The sequence below is a fragment of the Jaculus jaculus genome, chromosome 1 (genome assembly GCF_020740685.1).
Source record: "Jaculus jaculus isolate mJacJac1 chromosome 1, mJacJac1.mat.Y.cur, whole genome shotgun sequence".
In the NCBI taxonomy this organism is placed as follows: Eukaryota; Metazoa; Chordata; class Mammalia; order Rodentia; family Dipodidae; genus Jaculus; species Jaculus jaculus.
This window is the reverse complement of record NC_059102.1, coordinates 124,440,170-124,464,863: the sequence shown is the minus strand read 5'-3', so window position 1 is coordinate 124,464,863 and position 24,694 is coordinate 124,440,170. Positions and strand designations below refer to the sequence as shown.

General features: G+C 45.0%; 1 protein-coding gene across 6 annotated transcripts in view; it reads left to right on the top strand.

Annotated features, from left to right (window-relative positions):
- Sptan1 (spectrin alpha, non-erythrocytic 1) overlaps positions 1 to 24,694 on the top strand; it is an 81,406-nt gene that overhangs the window by 34,226 nt on the left and 22,486 nt on the right. For 4 of the 6 annotated variants that reach the window (XM_004671601.3, XM_004671600.3, XM_012951969.2 and 1 more), the window contains exons 16-34: positions 115 to 296; positions 881 to 1,124; positions 1,317 to 1,439; positions 2,925 to 3,142; positions 4,157 to 4,249; positions 6,223 to 6,357; positions 8,910 to 9,055; positions 10,103 to 10,162; positions 11,238 to 11,436; positions 13,919 to 14,023; positions 14,429 to 14,452; positions 15,113 to 15,148; positions 16,967 to 17,014; positions 17,679 to 17,770; positions 18,054 to 18,198; positions 18,286 to 18,467; positions 21,441 to 21,540; positions 21,652 to 21,849; positions 21,930 to 22,076. In XM_004671601.3, coding sequence (XP_004671658.1) covers positions 115 to 296; positions 881 to 1,124; positions 1,317 to 1,439; positions 2,925 to 3,142; positions 4,157 to 4,249; positions 6,223 to 6,357; positions 8,910 to 9,055; positions 10,103 to 10,162; positions 11,238 to 11,436; positions 13,919 to 14,023; positions 14,429 to 14,452; positions 15,113 to 15,148; positions 16,967 to 17,014; positions 17,679 to 17,770; positions 18,054 to 18,198; positions 18,286 to 18,467; positions 21,441 to 21,540; positions 21,652 to 21,849; positions 21,930 to 22,076 — 2,477 coding nt within the window. The remainder of the gene's footprint in view (positions 1 to 114; positions 297 to 880; positions 1,125 to 1,316; positions 1,440 to 2,924; positions 3,143 to 4,156; positions 4,250 to 6,222; positions 6,358 to 8,909; positions 9,056 to 10,102; positions 10,163 to 11,237; positions 11,437 to 13,918; positions 14,024 to 14,428; positions 14,453 to 15,112; positions 15,149 to 16,966; positions 17,015 to 17,678; positions 17,771 to 18,053; positions 18,199 to 18,285; positions 18,468 to 21,440; positions 21,541 to 21,651; positions 21,850 to 21,929; positions 22,077 to 24,694) is intronic. The other 2 variants (XM_004671603.3, XM_004671602.2) reach the window with 1 other exon arrangement.

Genomic DNA, 24,694 nt, shown 5'->3' with positions numbered 1-24,694 from the left:
ATGATAACTAAGTTTCTGGTCTATAATCCTTCACCTGGATACCATGGTTCACAAGCAGAATTAGTAGAAGAATCATATTAGCCAGCAGAAAATTAAACCTGCCTCTTTGAACAGGAATAAAGCTTCGTGAAGCGAACCAGCAGCAGCAATTTAATCGCAATGTGGAGGACATTGAATTGTGGCTGTATGAAGTAGAAGGTCACTTGGCTTCGGATGATTATGGCAAAGACCTTACCAATGTCCAGAACCTCCAGAAGAAGCATGCTCTGCTAGAGGCAGACGTAGCTGCTCACCAGGTGGAGTGTGAATTGGGCCTGTGGTTGGGCAAGTCAGTCCCAAATGGAAGGCAGGAAGAGTGGTGAACATTTCAGGATGAGACCAGTGGTGGGAGGAGTGGAAATGATAGAAGTTTAGAAGTTCCCTACATGACAACTTCCATCATTTCCATGAGAGAACTCTGCATGCTTCTCCGCTAGCTGTCTTCTCTCATAGCTTTTGGTAGCCCTAAGTGAGGGAAGGACATGACTGAGTATTCTCCAAAGAGTGAAAAGCAGCATGTTGTTGTTTAGAATTCACATTTATTTATTTATTTATTAGAGACGGGGAGGGGGGAATGGACACGCCAAGACCTCTAGCCACTGCAAACGAACTCCAGACACATGTTGCCACCATGTACATCTGGCTTACGTGGGACCTGGAGAATCGAACCTGGGTCCTTAAGCTTCACAGGCATGCACCTTAACCACTAAGCCATCTCTCCAGCCTGCAACATGTTAATTTTAATTTTTTTCAAGTCTATTGAAACCTCATCCTGGAAGTGTGTAGAGGAGAGCCACGCAGTAGTTTGCAGCTTTCAAACCTGTGCCCCAACTATTCCCAGGATCGAATTGATGGCATCACCATCCAGGCCCGCCAGTTCCAGGATGCTGGCCATTTTGATGCTGAAAACATCAAGAAGAAGCAGGAAGCCCTTGTGGCTCGCTATGAGGCTCTCAAGGAACCCATGGTGGCACGGAAGCAGAAGCTGGCAGATTCTCTCCGTTTGCAGCAGCTCTTCCGCGATGTGGAGGATGAGGAAACATGGATTCGAGAGAAGGAGCCCATCGCTGCCTCCACTAACAGAGGTTAGTCTGCTCCTGTCAGGCAGGATCATTTGCTACTGTAACAAGCATACTGTGCCATAAAGGGATACCTGTAAGAATGAGAGGGGTCAGGTTTAAGTCATGAAACTGGAACCCTGGTGGGAGCTCAGAGTGATGGCTCAGTGCTGACTTTTCTCCATGTTCAGATGACAAGGGAGTTGTTTCTGCTTTCAGGCAAAGATTTGATTGGAGTCCAGAATCTATTAAAGAAACATCAAGCTTTACAAGCAGAAATTGCTGGACATGAACCCCGCATCAAAGCAGTGACACAGAAAGGAAATGCCATGGTGGAGGAAGGTGAGTGATTGTGGTCAGTGCCCAAGACTTAGCTTTGTTCTTTTCTCCCTTCCATTGGCTAAGTATGTGGACTTGAGCACAGCCAACTAATTGGGGTCTGGGTCCCCTCCCCATTCTGTCCTAAGTCCTAACCATGTGACTGTGAGTAGGATTGCCCTTGGAAGCCTTTTTTATTTTTATTTTTATTTTATTTATTTATTTGATAGAGAGGCAGGGAGGGGAAGAGAATAGGCACATCATGACCTCCAGCCACTGCAAAAAAACTCCAGATACGTGTGCCCCCTTGTGCATCTGGATTACGTGGGTCTTGGGGAATTGCACTTGGGGAATCCTTTGACTTTGCAGGCATACGCCTTAACTGCTAAGTCATCTCGCCAGCCTTTTTTTGAATTTTTGTTGATTATATTCTTTGGTTTTTCAAGGTTGGGTCTCGTTGGAATTCACTGTCATCTCAAGGTGGCCTCAAACTCAGGGCAATACCTCTGCCTTTCGTGTGCTGGGATTAAAGGTGTGCACCACCACACCTGGCTTGTTTATTTTATTTATTTATGTATTTTGGTTATTCAAGGTTGGGTCTCTCTTGTTCTAGTCCAGGCTGACCTGGAATTCACTATGTTGTCTCAGGGTGGCCTTGGACTCATGGTGGTCCTCCTACCTCTGCCTCCCAAGTGCTGGGATTAAAGGTGTGTGCCACCATGCCCAGCTATTTTTAATTGTTTATTTGACAGAGTGTATGTGTTTGTGTGTATACATGCATATGCCAGTGCCTCCAAGTCTACAGACACAAACTCCAGATACATACACTACTTTGTGTGTCTGGCTTTATGTAGGTACTGGGGAATTGAACCTCAGCCATCAGACTTAGCAAGCAAGTACCTTTAACTGCTGAGCCATCTCTCCAGCCCATAGGCTTGCCCTTGTGAGGTTTTTGTTTTTTTTTTGTTTTGTTTTCAAGGTAGGGCTAACCTGTAATCACTATGTAGTCTGAGAGTGGCCTCGAACTCGCAGCAATCCTACCTCTGCCTCCCAAGAGGCTGGGATTAAAGGTTTGTGCCACCATGCCCAGTTGCCTTGTGAGTTTTATGTCATGTGCAATGGCAGTGAGAATGACAGTGCCCTCTCTTGTTGAAGTAGGTATTAAATGGCTCAAAACAGGGTTTGCTAGATGACTCAGCAGTTAGAGGCAGTTGTTTGCAAAGCCTACCAGCTCGGGTTCAATTCCTAGCCATCCATATAAAGCTGAACAGATATTTGCAGCAGCAAGAGACCTTGGCTCATGTGCAAACACACACACAAATGAATGAAAATTCTAAAAATGGAATTTTTAAAAATGTTCTAAGAGAGCACAAGAAAAGCAGACAATGTGTTAAAGGTTGGAAATTGGTGCTTCTCACTAGAGGTCACAGTTGGCCAAATGTTACGAAGCTCCATGACTGCTCTCTGCTGACCCATCAGTATATTAGTCTTTGCTGTCCCCACCTTCAGGCCATTTTGCTGCTGAGGATGTGAAGGCCAAGCTGAATGAGCTGAACCAGAAGTGGGAGGCATTGAAAGCCAAGGCCTCCCAGCGGAGGCAGGACCTAGAGGACTCACTGCAGGCCCAGCAGTACTTTGCCGATGCCAACGAGGCCGAGTCTTGGATGCGGGAGAAGGAGCCCATTGTAGGCAGTACTGACTATGGGAAAGATGAGGATTCTGCTGAGGTAACTGGAGCTCTCAGCCTTGAGCCTATCAGGGAAATAAGTGGTCCAGAGCTTGCAGTGGGAAGCTGGGTAGGAAAAAGGCTGAACTTAATTAAAAAATAATTTAAATTTATTTGTGAGCAGAGAGAGCAAGTAAGCATATGGCTGCAGCAGGGCCTCTTGCCACTGCAAATAAACTCCAGACACATGTGCCATATTGTGTGTCTGGCTTTACATGGGAAGTAGGGATAGAACCCTGGGCCGGAAAGCTTTGCAAGCAAGTGCCTTTAACTCCTAGACATCTTCCCAGCCCCATGATGTCTGATCTTCTTTAACTTTTTGGTTTTTTGAGGTAAGGTCTCACTTTTAGCCCAGGCTGGCCTGGAAATCACTATGTAGTCTCAGGGTGGCCTTGAACTCACAGTGATCTTTCTCTGCCTCCTGAGCACTGGGATTAAAGGCCTGCGCCACTACTCCCAGTGTACCTTTTTTGAATGGAAGTTGGCAACTAAAGAAAACAACTTCCTGTCACTCACCTTTAGCTATTACATAATTTTTTTTTTTGCCATTTTTACTTCATTTATTCTACCATATACACTCAGACATATACATGGTCATACCAGCATACACACAAACATACCAATACACACACCCTGAAATACATATGCCTTCTTGTTTGTTTAGGTTTTTTTTGTTTTGTTTTGTTTTTTGTTTTTTTTCAAGGTAGGGTCTCACTCTAGCCCAGGCTGACCTGGAATTCACTATGTAGTCTCAGGGTGGCCTTGAACTCTCGGCGATCCTCCTACCTCTGCCTCCCAAGTGCTGGGATTAAAGGCGTGTCGCCATCTTGCCCGGCTCATATTTCTTATGTCCACATAACTAGATAAAAGCATGGGAAAGATAAGAATGCATTAAACCCTTGAAGTTAAATATCTATTTTAAAGAAGGGAAAGAGACTACTGGCAGCAACCCTGTCTTTTTGTGATTAAAGGGGCTCTGAGGTATAATGGGCTTCATGTATGATTGTGGTTTCAGGCTTTGCTCAAGAAACACGAAGCCTTGATGTCAGATCTCAGTGCTTACGGCAGCAGCATACAGGCATTGCGAGAGCAGGCCCAGTCTTGCCGGGTAAGTTGTGCAGCTCTTCCAGATTTCACAGGGCACAAGGAAGGGCAAGAAAAATTGAGGGACCAGACATTGCCATGTTTTTGCTGTGGTAGACAGCCAGGTACTATATATATATATAATTTTTTGTTTTGTTTTGTTTTCAAGGTAAGGTCTTACTCTAGCCTAGGCTGGGCTAGCCTTGAACTCACAGTGATCCTCTTACCTCTGCCTCCTTCCCTAGTGATGGTATTGAAGGTATATATCACCACATCCAGCTCTGATTTATTTTGTTGTCTTCGGATTTTTTTTTTCAGTGGGGGAGGGTACATGTACTTTTGCCATGTACCGTGCACTTAACCTGTGGTGGGGAGGGCTTGCTCACCTGTGGTAACCAGAGCCAAAATTAGGGTATCACACTCCCTTATCCTTCTGCCTGTTCTTTTTTCTTTCTTTTTATTTTTATTTATTTATTTGAGAGCAAGAGACAGAGATAGAGAAGGAGCACACCAGGGCCTCCACCCACTGCAAATGAATTCCAGATGCATGTGCCCCCTTGTGCATCTGGCTTAGGTGGGTCCTGGAGAATCAGATCTCGAACCGGGGTCCTTATGCTTCACAGGCAGGTGCTTAACTGCTAAGCTATTTTTCCAGCCCCTTCTGCCTGTTCGTATTTGAGCCAGAGTCTCTTACTGATACTGGAACTTGCTATATTTTCATGAGCCTAGTCTACTCCCAGTTCTCTGCTACCTTTTGTGGGACTGGGGTTACAGGTGCCTGTAGCCACACCAGCCTTTACATGTAGGATCTGCAGATTTGAAATCAGGTAGTTTCAGGCCCCATTAGACCCCCGTGCTTGTGCCAGAAGTACATTTAACTGCCAGGCTTGGTGGTGCACACCTTTACTCCCAGCACTCAGGAGACAGAAATAGGGAGATTTCATGAGTTTGAGACCACCCTGAGACTACATAGTGAATCAGGTCAGCCTGGGCTAAAGCAAGACCATATCTTGGGAAACAAACAAACAAAAAAATATACTTGGCTGTAGAGATGGCTTAGCAGTTAAGGCACTTGTCTGCAAAGCCTAAGGACTTAGATTCAGTTCCCCAGGACCCACATAAGCCAGATGCACAAGGTGGTACATGCGTCTGGAGTTCATTTGCAGTGGCTGAAGTTCCTGCTGTGCCCATTTTCTCACTCTTTTCTATCTCTCTTTGAAATAAATAATAAATTTTTTTTTAATTAAAAAAAAAATAAAGATACCTAACAGCCTAAATAAGCTTTCACTGGTCACTTTAGTGAAGAACTCTGGCATATATTTGATAAATTTGGTGCATCTATAAGTTAGCCCTCTTTTGTTTCTTTGTTTTTTGTTTTCAAGGCAGGGTCTCTAGCCCAGGCTGACCTGGAACTCACTCTATAGCTCCAGGCTGGTCTCAAACTCATGGTGATCCTCCTACCTCTGTCTTCCAAGAGCTGGGATTAAAGGCATGCGCCATCACACCCAGCCATTATGCTCACCCCCACCCCTTTATTTTATTTATTTATTTATTTTGGTTTTTCTGTTTTTTTTTTAAAAGAATATTTTTATTAATTTATTTATTTGAGAGAGATAGAGAGAAAGAGGGGGAGAGAGAGAGAATGGGCGCTCCAGGGCCTCTAGCCACTGCAAACGAACTCCAGATGCTTGTGCCCCCTTGTGCATCTGGCTAACGTGGGTCGTGGGGCATTGAGCCTTGAACCGGGGTCCTTAGGCTTCACAGGCAAGCACTTAACCACTAAGCCATCTCTCCAGCCCTTTTTAGGTTTTTCGAGGTAGGTTTTCACTCTAGTCCAGGCTGATCTGGACTGGAATTCACTGTGTAGTTTCAAGGTGGCCTCGACTTCACAACAACTCTCCTCCCTCTGCCTCCCAAGTTCTGGGATTAAAGGCATGTGCCACCATGCCTGGCCCCTTTTTTTAATTTAATCATTTTGTCTTTTCTTTGAACTTTTAGCAACAAGTGGCCCCCATGGATGATGAGACTGGGAAGGAGCTGGTCTTGGCTCTCTATGACTATCAGGAAAAGAGTCCTCGTGAGGTCACCATGAAGAAAGGAGATATCCTCACCCTGCTCAACAGTACCAACAAGGCAAGGCAGAGTGGCTAGGCTGGCCTGGGCTGGGCACAGCAGTACTGCCCGGTTTCTCTGTTGGGTGTCCTTCGGGGGTAGAATGGGAAGAGATAGCAGGGTTTTCTCCATCTCCCACTCAGTCATTGCTGCAGACAGGTTTGCATTGCTGGCAGAAATCATTGGACCAAGAGCAGTGTGTGGGAATAAAGGGTTTATTTGTTTGTTTATTTTCAAATTTTTTTATTTACAATTTCCATAATTATAAAAAATATCCCATGGTATTACCCTACCCCCTCCACTTTCCCCTTTGAAACTCCATTCTCCATCATATCTCCTCCCCTTCTCAGTCAGTCTCTCTTATTATGATGTCATGATCTTTTCCTCCTATTATGATGATCTTGTGTAGGTAGTGTCAGGCACTGTGAGGTCATGGATATCCAGGACAATAAAGGGTTTATTTTGGCTTGCAGGCTTGAGGAGAAACTCCATGATGGCAGGGAAAATGATGGCATGAGCAGAGGGTGGACATGACCCCTGGCCAACATAAGGTGGACAACAGTAAGAGGGTGTACCAAACACTGGCATGGGGGAACTGGCTAGAACACCCATAAGCCTTCCCCCAACAATACACTGCCTCTGGCAGGCTTTTAATTTCAGTTGCCATTAACTGGGAACCTAGCACTCAGAACACCTAAATTTATGGGAGACACATGAATCAAATCACCACAGTCATCATTTATCCAGTGCCACATATGACCAGGGTGCTACTATACTAAATCCATTGCCTTGAATCTGACTTGAGCATGTGGTATAAAAAATTGCACTCTGCCGGGCGTGGTGGCACACGCCTTTAATCCCAGCACTCAGGAGGCAGAGGTAGGGGGATTGCCGAGAGTTCAAGGCCAGCCTGAGACTACATAGTGAATTCCACGTCTGCCTGGACCAGAGTGAGACCCTACCTCAAAAAACAAAAATAAAAAAAAACAAAAAATTGCACTCTGAAGCCAGGTGTGGTGGTGCACGCCTTTAGTCCCAGCACTCAGGAGGCAGAGGTAAGAGGATCATTGTAAATATGAGGCTACCCTGAGATTACAGAGTGAATTCCAGGTCGGTCTGGGCTAGAGTGAAACCCTACCTCCAGAAATCAAAAAATAAATAAATAAATAAATAAATAGAAGAATTGCACTCTGAGGGATTGCTTTCTTCACAGTTGACCATCTTGTTTGTTTGTTTGAAAGAGATAGAGAGGGCCAGATAGAGTGGGTATGCCAGGTTCTCTAGCCACTGCAAATGAACTCCACATGCACCTTAACTGCTAAGCCATCTCTCCAGCCTACCTTTTTTTTTTTTTCTTGAGGTAGGGTCTCGCTCTAGCTCAGGCTGATCTGGAATTCACTATGTAGTCTCATGTGTCCTCAAATTCATGGCGATCCTCCTACCTCTTTTGCCTCCCGAGTGCTGGGATTAATGGTGTACACCACGTCCAGTCCTTTTTTTATTATTATTATTTTGTTTTTTGTTTATTTGAGAGTGACAGACAGAGAGAGAAAGAGGGGGAAAGAGAGAGAGAGAGAGAGCGTGTGAATGGGTGTGCCAGGGGTTCCAGCCACTGCAAACAAACTCCAGACACGTGTGCCCCCCTGGTGTAACTGGCTAACATGGGTCCTGGGTCATCGAGCCTCGAACTGGGTTCCTTAGGCTTCACAGGCAAGTGCTTAGCCACTAAGCCATCTCTCCAGCCCTTTTTTTTTTTTTTTTTTTTTGGTTTTTTGAGGTAGGGTCTCACTCTGGTCCAGGCTGACCTGGAATTCACTATGTAGTCTCAGGGTGACTTGAACTCATGGCAATCCTCCTACCTCTGCCTCCCGAGTGCTAGGATTAAAGGCGTGCACCACCACACCTGGCTTTTTTTTTTTTTAAGTTTTTGAGATAGTGTCTTGCTCTAACCCAGGCTGACTTGTTTAAAATACTTGTTTAAATACTTCAGTACTTGTTTAAATACTGCCTACCTCATCATCCTTTCTTCCTTGTTACAAGCTAAGGTGACATTGTCCTTAAGGATCCTTTCTCCCAGCTTAGTTACAGCAAAAGAACCATTTGGCCATTTATAAGGAGCTCTGTCTTCACAAGTGATTGAGAAAACTGAGGTTCTTACCACTCTGTTGACTGAATTTAAACTGAAATCAACCCTCTAGTCTACCTTGTTTATTCAAGAGCAATGCCCTGTCCACTTTGCTGAGTCTGGGCTTTCCCTTTAAGTAATTTATAACCATTCATGATAGGACTTGAGCTGTACTTAGTGCACTTGAGAGGGTTCAGTTCTAATGTAAACCATGTGGCTGGTGGCTGTAGAGTGGGGCAGCATAGTTTTTGACTAAGCAAGAAAAGGCTGACCTCTGTGGTTAGTTGGCATTGTGTGGCAGAGCAAAGTGAATGAATCTATCACAAGCCTCAAAGTAAAAAGAGCTCTGTTTTGTGTGTTTGCCACACACTTGTGCAAACAGACATGTGTAGACGTTTCCTTTCTTAGGAAAGGAATCTGCTTTTAGTACTCCTCTTTTCTCCCTCAGGACTGGTGGAAGGTGGAAGTGAACGACCGTCAGGGTTTTGTGCCAGCCGCCTATGTGAAGAAGCTGGACCCTGCCCAGTCGGCCTCAAGGGAAAACTTGGAAGAGCAGGGCAGCATCGCGCTGCGGCAGGGGCAGATTGACAACCAGTAAGGACACGCAAGCGGCTCGGGCCAGGCAGCATTCAGGGCATAGTCCAACCCTCAGGCTTGGTATAGGCAGTGTCTGAGGCTGTGGAGCCACTCTTCCCTCTTCCTGCTTCCCTCAGATCTCAAACCACCAGCCTCCTTATTTGAAGCCATATCTCCAACTGATACCTTAATCTGCCTCATTTTGTTTTTTTCCCATGTTTCTGAAGTTCTTTTTCTAAGCCACATTTTACTGTTCATTGCTGTCTTAGCCTTTGTCTTGTGGTTCAATATGCTTTTTGAGGTTGGATTTTCAGATAATTCCCTTGGCTCTGTTGCCTCTGAACGGCTTCGTAGAGAGCGTCTTTCTCTCTCCCACTGCTTTGTGTTATGAGAATGGAATTTATTTTTACAGTCTGCTTCTGCCCTCACTCCTACTGCCATGCCCCACTCTGCCCTGTGTCCTTCCTTTATTTAGCTCATGCCTTTCTCCACTAATGAAGTCAGCAGCTTTGGATTCTTGGGCAACACCTAGAAAATATATTTCCAAGTCCAGTAGGGCTCAGAATAAGGGAGCTTTTCTGACCTTAGTGACCCTTGAAATAAGGATCTTACTGTTAAGACAAGTTGGGTTTGCATTCAGTGAGACACTTAGGTTTATGTTCATATCAGAGGTGTGAATCATAAACATGAGAGGAAAAATGTTGATAAAATATTTAGTTAAGTTGGCTCTTGGCAGTCAGTACAATGTTCTTCCAAGTTCATTTCTTCCCCTGGCCTTGCTTTGTAAAGTCAGCAGTGTTCACAGTACAGGAAACTCTGCCTTGAGTATGGCAGACTTGTCGGGAAAAATGAAGGTAAACTAACCCTCGTTTAATTTTCCTGCTGCTGCTTCACTGATTCCGTTCATGGCCTAGACTGCTTCTAAGAGCTTTGAATGATTCCTTACTTTAATTTTCCCTACTCTAAAGCATGTGCCATTATGGCACCAGTTGGAGCTGCCGCTTTTCATTCCCGTGGATTAATCCCACTAATGTGTGCATGCTTTTGCTGTACCCCTCTGTGCAGGACACGCATAACTAAGGAGGCCGGCAGTGTATCTCTGCGTATGAAACAGGTGGAAGAACTGTGAGTAGGCTGAGAGCCTTGCTGAGCACCCCGTGTCCACTGCTATGCCTGTCCATTTCTCCCTCTGCCGCTTCTCTCCAAGGCACTGGTCCATCCAGAAAAAGGAGATGGTGGGAGGGGCTGTGCATCTGTGAAAGAGCTTCGCTGGCGAGGGGAGTTTTTGGTGGAGCTGCTTCCGGCAGTCGCTTCAGTCCTTCAGTCCGCAGCTTTGTGATCCGAGTGGTGTTGGTTCACTGTTGGTTTTTGTGGTGGACCAGCCTTTGTCCTCCACAAACCTGCATTCTGTTGCATTCCTCAGTAGAAGAATATGAAGTGCTTCTTAGAGGGTTCTGATTCCTGGAACCTTGTTGCTTGTTTGTTTGGGAACTTAGATTTAGTGATGACTTTAGATTTTTGTTTAACCTTTCATTTAGATTCTTTATCAAATTTGTTTTTGTATTCTTTAAAGAAAGTAGGAGTTTAGTTTTTCATATTTTAATACTCATGGATTAGAATATTCTATGACTCTTAACTTTTATAGATGATGAAATGGTATAGATAGATTACTATATTCCACCTGATTTTCTTTCTGAAGTTGCCATGAATTTCTCAAAAATACATATATCACTATAGAAATGTCCTACCAAGCCAGACACATAGCATCCTATATTGGGCTATTTTAAAGCTGGTGTACCCTCCACCGCCTAAGGGAGAACTAGAAAGACAAGAAAATCCCTTTCTCTACATGATGTAGCTTCATCTCATCTCAGCAGCAGTCTCATGAGCCCTATGTTTCTGTGCTAAGTGCTTGGTTTCAGGTGTCTGTGATTGTAATAAGTGCAAATTTGGCCTGGGGATAAGTGTGCCTGGGCTGTCTGAGCCTCCCAGTTGTGAATAATACAGTGTGTGCTTATTCTGGAGACTGTGGTTTGGGTATGTAGGGTCTCATCTTCATGTGTCCTGAGCCCGTGTTGTTAGGGCATCACCGTTACACACTCATGCCTTGGATCACACCTTGGAAGTGCCTAGTGGTTGCCCTTGTGTTAGCATCTGTAAGTAGCTAACTGCCTTCCTTGCCCCTCTTGACTCACATCAGGTATCACTCTCTGCTGGAACTGGGGGAGAAGCGTAAAGGCATGTTGGAGAAGAGTTGCAAGAAGTTTATGTTGTTCCGTGAGGCGAATGAACTGCAGCAGTGGATCAACGAGAAGGAAGCCGCTCTGACCAACGAGGAGGTTGGCGCAGACTTGGAGCAGGTGGAGGTGCTACAGAAGAAGTTTGATGACTTTCAGAAGGTACGGAAAGTCTGCATTGTAGCTGAAACTTGCTTCTCCTGGTCAACACAGACTAATAAAATGAAGATGTGTTTGCTGATGTGTGGCACCCATGGGCTCACCTGCCTGTTTTTTCTTCTGATGGAGTGTCTTACTGATTCCAGAACTTGCAATTCAAGAGCCTTAGTAGTTATCTGGTCTCAGCTCCCCACAGGACAAGGGTCATAAATGGTTAACTTGGATTCTGGAGATTTGAACTTGAGTGGTCTCAGAACCTCATGCTTGCACAGGAAGTGCACTTAACCACTGAGCAAACCTTCCAGCCCATTTGTAGCTATTTTTGAATGACTTGAATGGAAACTTCTTGGACCATTTTCAAGGAAAGGCAATGCTCTTCTTTCTCTGTTTTTGTTTTGTTTGAAGCAGGGTCTTCCTCTAGCCTAGGCTAACTTGATCCTCCTATCTCAGCCTCTTTATTTTTTTATTTTTTTGGTCTTACAAGGTAGGTAGGGTCTCACTCTAGCTCAGACTGGCCTGGAATTCACTATGTAGTCTCAGGGTGCCCTTGAACTTACAGCAATCTTCCTACCTCTGCCTCCCGAGTGCACCACCACGCCCGGCCCTATCAACCTCGTAAAGTATGGGATAATAGATGTGAGCCACTATACCTGGTTATGTATTGCTTTTGTTAGTTGATTAGGTGTTTGGTAGGTTGACTTTACACACACACACGTGTGTGTGTGTGTGTGTGTGTGTGTGTGTGTGTGTATACATACATATATATATATATATATATATATTTTTTTTTTTTTTTTTTAATTTGACAGAGAGAGAAAGAAAGAATGGGCATACCAGGACCTCCAGCCTTTGCACATGAACTCCAGACACATGTACCACCTTGTGCATTTTACATGGTTACTGAAGAATTGAACCTGGGTCCTTTGGTTTTGCAGGCAAATGCCTTAACCACTAAGCCATCCCTGCAGCCCTGTTTTTTAAACATTTTCATTACTTTACAAGTAGAGAGCAAGAGAAAAAAGAGAATGAGCACACCAGGGCCTCTAGCAACTGCAAGCAAACTCCATATGCATGTGCCACTTTGTACACTTGGCTTCATGTGGATTCTAGGGAATAAAACCTGGGTCACTAGGCTTTGCAGGCAAGCACCTAACCACTAAGCTATCTTTCCAGCCCCTGTTCTATTTTTTTTCTAAACAGGCCCAGCACCCTGGTTTGTTTTTTTTTTTTGTTTGTTTGTTTTTTAATTAAAACTCTGAGGCACAGAATGGCCTGGATATCTATGGCCTCACAGTGCCTGACACTACCTGCACAAGACCATCATAAGAGGAGGAAAAGATCATGACATCAAAATTAAAAGAGAGACTGATTGAGATGGGGTGGGGGTGTGATGGAGAATAGTTTCAAAGGGGAAAGTGGGGGAAGGGAGGGTATTACCATGGGGTATTTTTTATAATCATGGAAGTTATTAATAAAAATTTGGAAGAAGAAAAAAGTCTGTGAGGGCTGGGTGTGGTGGCACATGCCTTTAATCCCAGCACTTGGGAGACAGAGGTAGGAGGATTGCTGTGAGTTTGAGGCCACCTTGAGACTACATAGTGAATTCCAGATCAGCCTGAACTACAGTGAGACCCTACCTCAAAAAATTGAAACCCACGCCCCCCCCAAAAAAAATAAAGCCTGTGATGGCTGGATAGATGGCTTAGTGGTTAAGGCTATTGCCTGTGAAGCCTAAGAAGGACCGAGGTTCAGCTCCCCAGAACCCACATAAGCCAGATGCACAAGGTGATACATGCACATAAGATAGTGCATGTGCACAAGATGACACACACATCTAGAGTTTGAGTGAAGTAGCTAGAGGCCCTGGCATGCCAATTCAAACAGGCCAGGCATGGTGGCCCATGCCTTTAATCCCAGCACTCAGGAGGCAGAGGTAGGAGGATCGCTGTGAGTTCAAGGCCACCCTGAGACTACTTAGTGAATTCCAGGTCAGCCTGGGCTAGACTGAGACCCTACCTTGCAAAACAAACAAGAAGAAAAAAATAAATAAATGTTGGGCTGGAGGGATGGCTGAGCAGTTAAGGCATTTGCCTGCAAAGCCAAAGGACCCAGGTTCAGTTCCCCAGGACCCACGTTAGCCAAATGCACAAAGGGGCACATGCATCAAGTCTGAGCCAGGCATGGTGGCATGTGACCTCAGCACTCAGGAGGCAGAGGTAGGAGGATCTCCATGAGTTTGAGCCCACCCTGAAACTGCATTGCGAATTCCAGGTCATCCTGGGCTAGAGTGAAACCCTACCTCAACCCCCCCGCCCAGAAAAAAAGGTCTGTGAACCATGTGGTGGCACACATCTTTAAATTCCAGGCCAGGGCTGCCTGTTAGGACAGTTTTCCATAAGCTCACAACATTGATTCTGAGTGTTTGTGCCTCCCTCTCCCTTAACATGCTCCTGTGAGTTTAGTTCTTGTGGCTTTTGCTTTGAAGGACCTGAAAGCAAATGAGTCCCGGCTGAAGGATATTAACAAAGTGGCTGAAGACCTAGAGTCTGAAGGTCTGATGGCAGAGGAAGTACAGGCAGTACAGCAGCAGGTAGGTGTCTCAACCTTGGGGCAAGGCTGTGTTACCATCGGTTCCTCACGGGCCACACATTTCATAGCATAGGATTGTGACGTGGATGCAGAAAATCCCGTGTGCCTTAAACCATTTTAACTTCCTGTGGCCAGTTGCCCTCAGCTTCATCCATGGGGGGATCCTGTGCTCTCTTTAGCCCATGAAGTGCTGTGAATGCTGGTGATTGTTTATATTGTCCTTGGCTGAAATTTTGTGAGCTCTTTAGATAAAGAACCGCTTGCACGTGTGGAGTTCTGTTGGCCCGTTTGACTAGCTCTGCAGTCTCTTCTGTAACTTGTCTCCTATGGTGCTCTCAACTGTTGCATGTTCAGGGAAGCACAGGCATCCTTGGGTGCTAATGCTGCTTTTCCTCTCTCCTTGCAGGAGGTGTACGGCATGATGCCCAAGGTACGTGGCAGGGGCTCCATGTGGAACTTGAACTTGACAAGGATTTAGATCTTAGGAAGCATGTAAAGACAAGAGGTACTGAACCTCAGAGGCCTTTTGGTTTAAAAAATATATATATCTATGGAAAAGAAGTTCTGGACATTGACTTCTGTTTGTCATTCTCCAGAATAGAAGTTTTTTAAAAATGTTTTTGTTTTGAGGCAAATACTGTGTAGCCAGCCCAGGTTGGCATAGTACTTATGTAGCTCAGACTGACCAAAGAACTCATAATCCTCCTGCCTCAGTCTCCCAAATGCTGGGATTACAGGAGTATACAGTGTCTTATATTTTTGTTTTTCTAAAATGCTTTCCACAACTATCATTTATATCTAGAACCCCTTTCAAAGAATTCTATGAGTATGACATAAAGGAAGAGTGGTTATTTTCTTAAATTTCTTCATTTCCCATCTCTTCTATATTTAAAAAATGGATTTGCTTGCATAATTCTTGTCAACCATGCTCAGGTTTATTACTACCTAGAGTTGGCTCTAAGTTTCAGAGGGGAGATGTTCTGTTGTTTTATTTGGGATTTCCTCTGGGAACAGTCACTGAGTTGTAATATCAGGTGCTGGGTATGTCTGCTGTGAGACACAGTGCCTAAATTCTTCCTCCTCTGAATAGGATGAAGCAGACTCCAAGACAGCATCCCCATGGAAGGTAAGGATTCTTTGCAAGTCATTCTTTGCAAGAGTTTTGCAGAAACATGAACATGCAGCGTCTTACGTCCTTTCTCTGGGTGTTCAGCTTGTCTTGAACTTGTACTCATCTGATCTGGCCTCCTGCTGACCTTATGGTTTACACAGAGGAAACTTATGATGTGTAATACCCAGAAGCAAAGTGCACTCCTTCTGTGCTCAGTAAGAGTAGATGGTGGTAGTACCATGGTCTGCCTCAAAAGGGACACTTTGTTAGCAGGCATAGTCCCATTGGATGGCAGTTCTATTGAAATGGTGTAAATGGGATAATAACTAAGGATGTGAAGAATAGTAAAACCTGTTCTTCCCTACCTGGCCTGATCTCCTGTGGTCTAAAGGCTTTGTAGAAGATTCCACATCCAGAGGAGGAAAAGAAGGAACAAATTACAGCAGCTGTAGACATCATTCACACAGTATGCAGTGCTTCTTCAGGACAGCCAGACTCAGGCCAGGAGTACTGAAAGGGACTTTATATGCTGTGTTTGCAGCTAAGATTATGACACAATTTACTTGGACCCAGCTCTAAGAATATATTGCTTGAGCTATAGATAAGTTGTATAGTAGATACCTGTATTTTAAAAGTTTATCTTGCCGGGCGTGGTGGCGCACGCCTTTAATCCCAGCACTCGGGAGGCAGAGGTAGGGAGATTGCTGTAAATTCAAGGCCACCCTGAGAATAATACATTGTGAATTCCAGGTCAGCCAGGGCTACAGTGAGACCCTACCTTGAAAAACAAACAAAAAAAAAAAAAAAAAAAAAAAGGTATATCTTGTGTTTGGGGAGATGGTTCAGCAGTTAAAGACACTTGCAAAGACTGCTGGCCTGAGTTTCTTTCCCAAGTACCCACATAAAGCTAGATCCAAAAGGTGGAACAAAGCTGGGCATGGTGGGCCATGCCTTTAATCCCAGCACTCAGAAGGCTGAGGTAGAAGGATAGCCATGAATGAGTTCAAAGCCAACCTGGTAGTACAATATGAATTCCATGCTAGGTCAGCCTGAGCTAGAGGGAGACCCTGCCTCAAAAACAAACACGGCTAGAGATTGCTTAGTAGTTAAGGCACTTGCCTGCAGTACCTAACTATCCACATTTGATTCCCTAGTACTCACGAAAGCCAAATACACCAAGTGACACATGTATCTGGAGTTTGTAGCACCTGGAGGCCTTGGCATGCCCATTCTCTCTCTCCTATTCCTTTCCACTTGAAGATAAATAATATTTTTTAAAGTGGCACAAGCATCTGGCTTTCCGTTTGCAGTGGCAAGAGGATCTGGTGTGCCCCCCCCCCCATCTACATGCAGATTTTTTTTTTTTTAAAGTATATCCTGGTGAATTAGAACATGAAAACCCAAATCAGAATGTCACCTTCTCCTGACTGACCTCTTGGCTTACCTTTTTGCCTGTTCAGTCATTTTCTCTGACCTGCTGGTCAGTCTGGCTCCTGGGATCTGTTTCTCTTAAAACTCTGACCAAATAGGTTGGGGTGTTTTTCCTATGATTCAACTTTCCACTTCTCAATCTTAATATTTCTCATCTAGCAAACTGTGATGATTGGTGCTTGTTTAGGTGTAGGTAGCCTTTGAGATGACTCTTAAATTATGCATTTTGGGTTTTCTCATACCTTTCTTCGAGTTGACATTTTATCAATGCCTTGCTCCAAACATTGCCAGTCTCTCTAGCATGTTGGTTGACCATTGGTACCTACTCAGTAGCATTCATAGCTCAGATCTGTCCCTTAGTTAACAGACACTTGACTGGTTTTCCTTCCGCTCTCCTCTCAGTCTGCTCGTCTGATGGTTCACACTGTGGCCACCTTCAATTCCATCAAGGTAAGAAATGGCGACCAGTTCCCCTGGCTGCCCCTGTGTGTAGTGATTGCTGGAATGAACTGTGTGGCCTGTCCAATCCCTGGGTCTCCTGGAGACTCTCGAGTTTCTGTGGCAAATACTAGCTCTCACAGGGATGTTTGCTTGACTTTGCTAGTTTAGACCTCACCTATCTAAGAGTGCTGTGGGCCTGTCTTGGGATTTCCAGCAGAGTAGGAGTCATAAAACATCTCTCCTTAGACAAGGATTATGGCCTTTTCTGGCTGTGCATGCCTGCACTCAGCTTTTCCCAGATGTACTCTGGCCAAAGGATGCAGCTGTACTAGTGCTACGAGGAAAATTTTGGCATGGATCCACTCAGCAGTTGTTCAGAAAGCAAGTGTCACAAGTCAGGCACCAGGCTAGTGGAGACCAAGGACAAATTACTCTTTCACTGCTTCTAACGAAGTTCCTAGGTCAGGCTCTCAGGGGTGTTAAAACAATTAGATATAGCTGTTTTTGATGTCTGGAATGTTGCTGTTGTTATACTGGTTTATTTAAGGAAGGCCAGACACAGGAAGTTATAGGTATTCTAGCACTTTTTCTGTTGAGCCTTATTCCCCCAATGTCTGATTGTGGGCATTCCCGAGCAGGGTGATAGAGATCTGACCCTGCCATTCTCCTACAGGAGCTGAATGAGCGCTGGCGGTCCCTGCAGCAGCTGGCTGAGGAACGGAGCCAGCTCTTGGGCAGTGCTCACGAAGTGCAGAGGTTCCACAGGTGAGGGGCCCTGCCTTGCCTGAGGCAGGGATAAAACAGAGACTGGTCACCCCATACTGATGCCCTGGCTGCTGAGCAGGATCTGGCCTAACAGCTAGATCATCCTAATGTGGTTTCAACCACCAAAAACATGTCTGACACAGCAACTGCTTATTTACTGTTGCTGAGGGTGGCTGTGTAGTCATGACAGACAAATGCTAGCTGAAGGGATTTTCCCTGAGTGTTCCCTGGAGCAAAGGCAGTGGCACTTGATGTTTATTATCCTGCATGTGTCTCACTGCAGAGATGCTGATGAAACCAAAGAATGGATTGAAGAGAAGAACCAGGCTCTGAACACAGACAACTATGGCCATGATCTAGCCAGTGTCCAGGCCCTGCAGCGCAAACATGAAGGCTTTGAGAGGGACCTTGCTGCTCTAGGTGACAAGGTGAGAAATGCCCCTGGCAGGGTGAAGGCTTAGGCTCTGCAGAGCAGTACTCCCTTCCTGGACTTTCTCACTACTGTCTTTGTGCAGGTGAATTCCCTTGGAGAGACAGCCCAGCGCTTGATCCAGTCTCACCCTGAGTCTGCAGAGGACCTAAAGGAAAAGTGCACTGAGTTAAACCAGGCCTGGTCCAGCCTTGGGAAGCGTGCAGACCAGCGCAAGGCCAAGTTGGGCGACTCCCATGACCTGCAGCGTTTCCTTAGCGACTTCAGGTAAAAAACCAGTATCACTTAAGAGCTGTAGTGCATACGGCCCTCTTTGTAGTAGTAGTAATTTTTATTATGAAAGTACTGTATAAAGTATACAAACTACTGAATGCTAAAAAATGCATGTGTACTTAGTATGCATATACGCTCACCTCCTTATTCCTTCACAGATGTGTTCTCTTCTTAGAATTTTATTTTACTTAATATGAATATACTTGGACTTTTCTACCAACATTTTTTAAAATATATTTTATTTTTATTTATTTATTTGACAGAGAAAGAGAGAGTGGGAGACAGAGAGATGGGGGGAGATACAGGACCTCCAGCCACTGCAAACAAACTCTAGATGTGTGCGCCCCCTTGTGCATCTGGCTAATGAGGGTCCTGGGGACTTGAACCTGGGTACTCTGGCTTTGCAGGCAAATGCCTTAACCGCTAAGCCATCCCTCCAGCCCTCTACCAACATTTTTGATTTTGAAGACTTTCAAGGCCACAGAAAAATAGAAAGGGTGACATAAGGAGCAATGGTGGTGCTGTCACCTGTAATCAGTCACCAGTTAACTCTAACTAGCATTCCTGTTTCCAGGACTGTGAGTAGTCTAGCTGGAGGGGTGGAATTGGAATACCAGAGACTTGTTGCTGGTTAGAATTATCGGACTTGGAGATTTGTCACTGGCTAGAGTTGTTGGACTTGGAGCTGCAGAGTTTGCCCTAGTTGTTTTAAATCATGTATTGCTTGAATATTTCTTTGCTATGCCCAATGCCATCTCTTGCAGTATGAGTGTTTATTTTGTGTCATTATGGTTTTTGGGGGGATATTTTTGGTATTATAGCTCAGTTAAAAGATATTGGACTATTATGGGGCTGTATGAACATCACTGGAATTGATAAAAACACAGCTACAGCTCCAAGTCCAACAACTCTAGCCAGTGACAAATCTCCAAGTCTGATAATTCTAGCCAACAACAAGTCTCTGGTATTCCAATTCCACCCCTCCAGCTAGACTACTCACAGTCCTGGAAAACCTCATCGAAGCTGGCAGCTTTCCTTAGCAGCCATCTTGTGGTCCCAGCATCTCCACTGGGTCTCCACCGCAATCCATGGTTCATCCTCATGGCCCCATGCGGTCTCCATGCGGGCATCCAGCAAACCTGCTTCAAAGTGCCCATGGTCACTTCCAAAACACAAGGCCATGTTGTAAAGTCAATGACCCTCTCTTTCCTGCATTTCTTATGCTCTACAATACCAGGTAGGGTGCCAATTTGTTAATCCAGAGGAGAATAAAGCAGACTTTGAAGAACAGGACACTCCTTGAGCACTCAGGCCCCTTCAAAAGAATCTACATTTTTCCTCTTGCCCAGTGCAGGTCAGCTGGCTCAATCTCAAAGGTTATAATCTCTCAATTGCAGCTGAATGGGCAGCAGTTCACCCAGAGACTTTTCTTTCTGTGCCATATCCCTCTGCTCACACCACTTCATTTCTACGCAAAGCAACCCTGCACAACTTCTCAGGACACAAGCATAACAGCAAGTTTCTCACACAAACTGCTAGCCCAGTCCAAGCAAAGCTCTTTCTCACCCTCATAAGTCAAACCTCACAGTCCATAGTTTACTGTATCCAGGCCTTTCAACTCTGACCAGAATAGTCCCTCAAGCTGTACTTAGAGCACTGCAAGGCATCTCTTAGGCCAAAATTTCAAATCCTCCCACATTCCTCCTGAAAATCAGCTCCAAAAGGCCAAAGCCACATAGTCAGGTGTCTGGCAGCAATCCCACTCCTTGGTACCACTTTACTGTTGCAGTCCGGTTCACATTGCTGGTAGAAATCACCCAACCAAGAGCAGCTTGTGGGAAAAAGAGGTTTATTTTGGTTTACAGGCCCGAGGGGAAGCTCCATGATGGTAGAGAAAATGACAGCATGAGCAGAGAGTAGACATTACCCCCTGGCCAACATAAGGTAACAATAGGAACAGGAGAGTGTGCCAAACACTGACTGGCATGGGGAAACTGGCTATAACACCCATAAACCTACCTCCAACAATACCTCCAACTGCCTCCTGGAGGTGTTAATTCCCAAGTCTACATCAGCTGGGAACCTAGCATTCAGAACACCTAAATTTATGGGGGACACCTGAATCAAACCAGCACATCAAAAAAAAATTTTTTTAAGGAACAATTAGCTGGGTATAGTAATGCAGCCCTTTAGTCCCAGCAGTGGGGAGGCAGAGGTACGAGGATCACTGTGAGTTCAAGTCTACCCTGAGACTACGTAGTGAATTCCAGGTAAGCCTAGGCTAGAGCAAGACCCTACCTTGAAAACAAAATGGAAAAAAAAAAAAAATAGGCAGAAGAAAGGCTTATTCATTTGACACTACCAGAAACGCAAGCACTAGCTGAACATTGTGATCCTCACCTGTGATCCCATTACGAAACTGAGGCAAGAGGAGCCAAATTGTGAGGCTAGCCTGGGCTATGTAATGAAACCCTACCTCAGACAGGAAAAAAGCCTTAAGCATAGCTTTTGTTTCTGTTGGAACTTATTACTGTGTAAGCTGACAGAACTTTTCTTTTTGTCTTGAAGGTCTCATGTAGCTCAGGCTGACCTCAGCTCACTACGTAACTAAGGATAACCTTGAACTTGAGTGTGCCACCTTGCACAGCTAGGGTGAAAGGGCTTAGTTATATAGCAATTTGTTCTTGCCTCCACCTTCAGAGTACTGGGACTACAGGCATGTGCCACCATGCCTAGGTGATAAACTCAAGGTTTCACACACATTAGGCAGACACTCTACCAACTGATCTACATGCCCAGCCCCTTTTTTAAATAATATAAAGAAGGGGATGTGAGATCAGACCCTATTTTATACATGACTAGGTTAACCCAAAATAACCTTTTGAGGTAAGAGATGCAGTTATTTCCTAGGCAGAAGGTCTGCTTGCCAGGTAGTGTAACATGTTTCTCTGTGGATCTGATTTCTAGGGACCTCATGTCTTGGATCAATGGAATACGGGGATTGGTATCCTCAGATGAGCTAGCCAAAGATGTGACTGGAGCAGAGGCTTTATTGGAGCGACACCAGGTGGGTCCTGCCTGTTGAGTGACCTTTCGCCCACCTCTGTTGGGAGCCAGTGGTTGACACCAGTGTGGTCATCTTCTGCCAGTTACCTAATCCCTTCTCTCCCCTTGGCAGGAACACCGGACAGAAATTGATGCCAGGGCTGGCACTTTCCAGGCATTTGAGCAGTTTGGGCAGCAGCTGTTGGCACATGGACACTATGCCAGCCCAGAGATCAAAGAGAAACTTGATATTCTTGACCAGGAGCGTGCCGACCTGGAGAAGGCCTGGGTTCAGCGCAGGATGATGCTGGACCACTGCCTGGAGTTGCAGGTGCGTGTGCTCTGGGTGTTTGACCAAGGGTTTCTTGCCAATGGCCCATATTTCTTCTCACGTTCCTATTCCCTCTGCAGCTGTTCCATCGAGACTGTGAGCAAGCCGAGAACTGGATGGCTGCCCGAGAGGCCTTCCTAAACACAGAAGACAAAGGAGACTCACTAGACAGTGTGGAGGCTCTGATCAAAAAACATGAAGACTTTGACAAAGCTATCAATGTTCAGGTGCGGCCTGGGGCCATGGAGTTCTCATCTGGATTTGTCCTGATTATCATTTGGTGCTTGTTCGCCTTTGTTTTGTTTTGTTTTGTTTTGTTTTGTTTTGTTTTGTTTTTCAAGGTAGGGTCTCACTCTAGCTCAGGCTGACCTGGAATTAACTATGTGGTCTCAGGCTGATCTCGAACTCTCAGCAACCCTCCTACCTTTGCCTCTCAAGTGCTGTTCTTTCTAATCTTAATGGTTAAACTAAAAATTATCTGCTGTCCTGGTTATATAAGCTAGAAAGCTATAGTGCTTGCTGTTTGGACTAAGGATGTAAGTATATGGTAGAATTTAATATTTCTCCAATATGCTGGGAGCCCTGGGCTCAGCTCCCACTACTACAAAAAATAAGCAGTATAGTCACTGTCACATCTCAAGAGAATACTTTCATGGTCAGAAAAACTGTTTATATAAACAAAAACATTAAGGTGTTGGCTGTGGTGGTACATGCCTTTAATCCTAGCACTCAAGAGGCAGAGGGTAGGAAAATTGCTGAGTTTGAGGCCAGCCTGGGACTACAGAGTGAATTCTAGGTCAGCCTGGGCTAGAGTAAGACCCTACCTCAAAAAATTATAAAAAAATAAAAATTTTTAAAAAGAAGAAGAAAAGAAAACCTTAAAAATCTCAAATGAGTACTGGATGGTTTTGTGTGCATATGCATTTATACATACATGTGTACGTGCTCAGGGCTGGGGAGTTTCTGTACATACTTTGGTTTAAAGATCAGAGAACAGCTTTGAATGATATCCTCAGCCTCTATCACCTTTTATTTTTGAGGTTTTTTTTTTTAATTTATTTATTTATTTATTTGAGAGCAACAGACACAGAGAGAAAGACAGATAGAGGGAGAGAGAGAGAATGGGCGCGCCAGGGCTTCCAGCCTCTGCAAACGAACTCCAGACGCTTGCGCCCCCTTGTGCATCTGGCTAACGTGGGACCTGGGGAACCGAGCCTCGAACTGGGGTCCTTAGGCTTCACAGGCAAGCGCTTAACTGCTAAGCCATCTCTCCAGCCCTTATTTTTGAGTTTTTTTAATAAAGAAATATTTATTAATTTATCTGAGAGCGATAGAGAAAGAGGCAGAGAGTGAGAATGGGCGCACCAGGGCCTCTGGCCTCTGCAAACAACCTCCAGATGCATGCACCCCCTTGTGCATGTGGTTCACATGGGTCCTGGAGAATTGAACTGGGATTCTTTGGCTTTGTAGGCCAAACGCCTTAACCGCTAAGCCATCTCTCCAGCCCTACCTCGCCTTTTTTAAAACAGGGGCTCACTGACCAGTGAGCCATAGGGATCTTCCTCTCTCCACTTCCCCAGTACCTAAATTACAAATGTGTACCTCCATGCCTGGGTTTTTGGTTGGTTGGTTGGTTTTCAAGTTAGGGTCTCGCTGTAACTCAGGCTGACCTGGAATTCACTATGTAATCTCAGGGTAGCCTAGAACTCACAGCAATCCTCCTACCTCTGCCTCCTGAGTGCTGGGATTAAAGGTGTGCACCACCATGCCTGCCTCTTGCCTGGCTTTTTTTTTTTTAATTTTATTAGCATTTTCCATGATTATAAAAAAAAAATCCCATGTTAATTCCCTTCCCCCCCACACACTTTCTCCTTTGATTGCCTGGCTTTTTTTTTTTTGTCCATTTTTTATTTATTTATTTGAGAGTGACAGACACAGAGCGAAAGACAGATAGAGGGAGAAAGAGAGAGAATGGACACGCCAGGGTTTCCGGCCACTGCAAGTGAACTCCAGACGCGTGCGCCCCCTTGTGCATCTGGCTAATGTGGGACCTTGGGAATCGAGCCTCGAACCGGGGTCCTTAGGCTTCACAGGCAAGCACTTAACCGCTAAGCCATCTCTCCAGCCCGATTGCCTGGCTTTTTAAAGTAGATTTTTGGGGATCAAACTAAGGTCTTCATGATTACATGGCAGTTTCTTTACTATCAGCCATGTCCCCAAACCTGAATAGTTTTTTGAGATGGTATAAGGGACTATAGTTGTAGCTCATTGGTAGATTGCTTGCCTCACATATATGAACGCTGGGTTCATTCCCCAGTACCACCAAAAAAACTAATGGCATTAAAAAAAAAAGTTCAAAGTAGGGTTTCACTCTAATCCAAGGTGACCTGGAACTAACTTTGTAACCCCAGGCTGGCCTGGAATTCACACTGGGTCTCCTACCTCAGTCTGCCAAGTGCTGGGATTGAAGGTATGTGCCACCATGCTCAGCTAGCTTCTTTTTTTTTTTTTTTTTTTTTTTTTTTTTTTTGGTGTTTCAAGGTAGGGTCTCACTCTATCCCACGCTGACCTGGAATTCACTATGGAGTCTCAGGGTGGCCTCAAACTCAGGGCAGTCCTCCTACCTCTGCCTCCCAAGTGCTGGGATTAAAGGTGTGCACCACCATGCCCAGCTTTTTGAAAAAAAAAAAAATTGTTTATTTTTATTTATTTATTTGGGAGCAACAGACAGAGGGAGAAAGAGAGGAGAGAAAGAGAATGGACACACCAGGGCCACCAGCCACTGCAAATGAACTCCAGAGGCACGTGCCCCCTTGTGCATGTGGCTAACGTGGGTCCTAGGGAA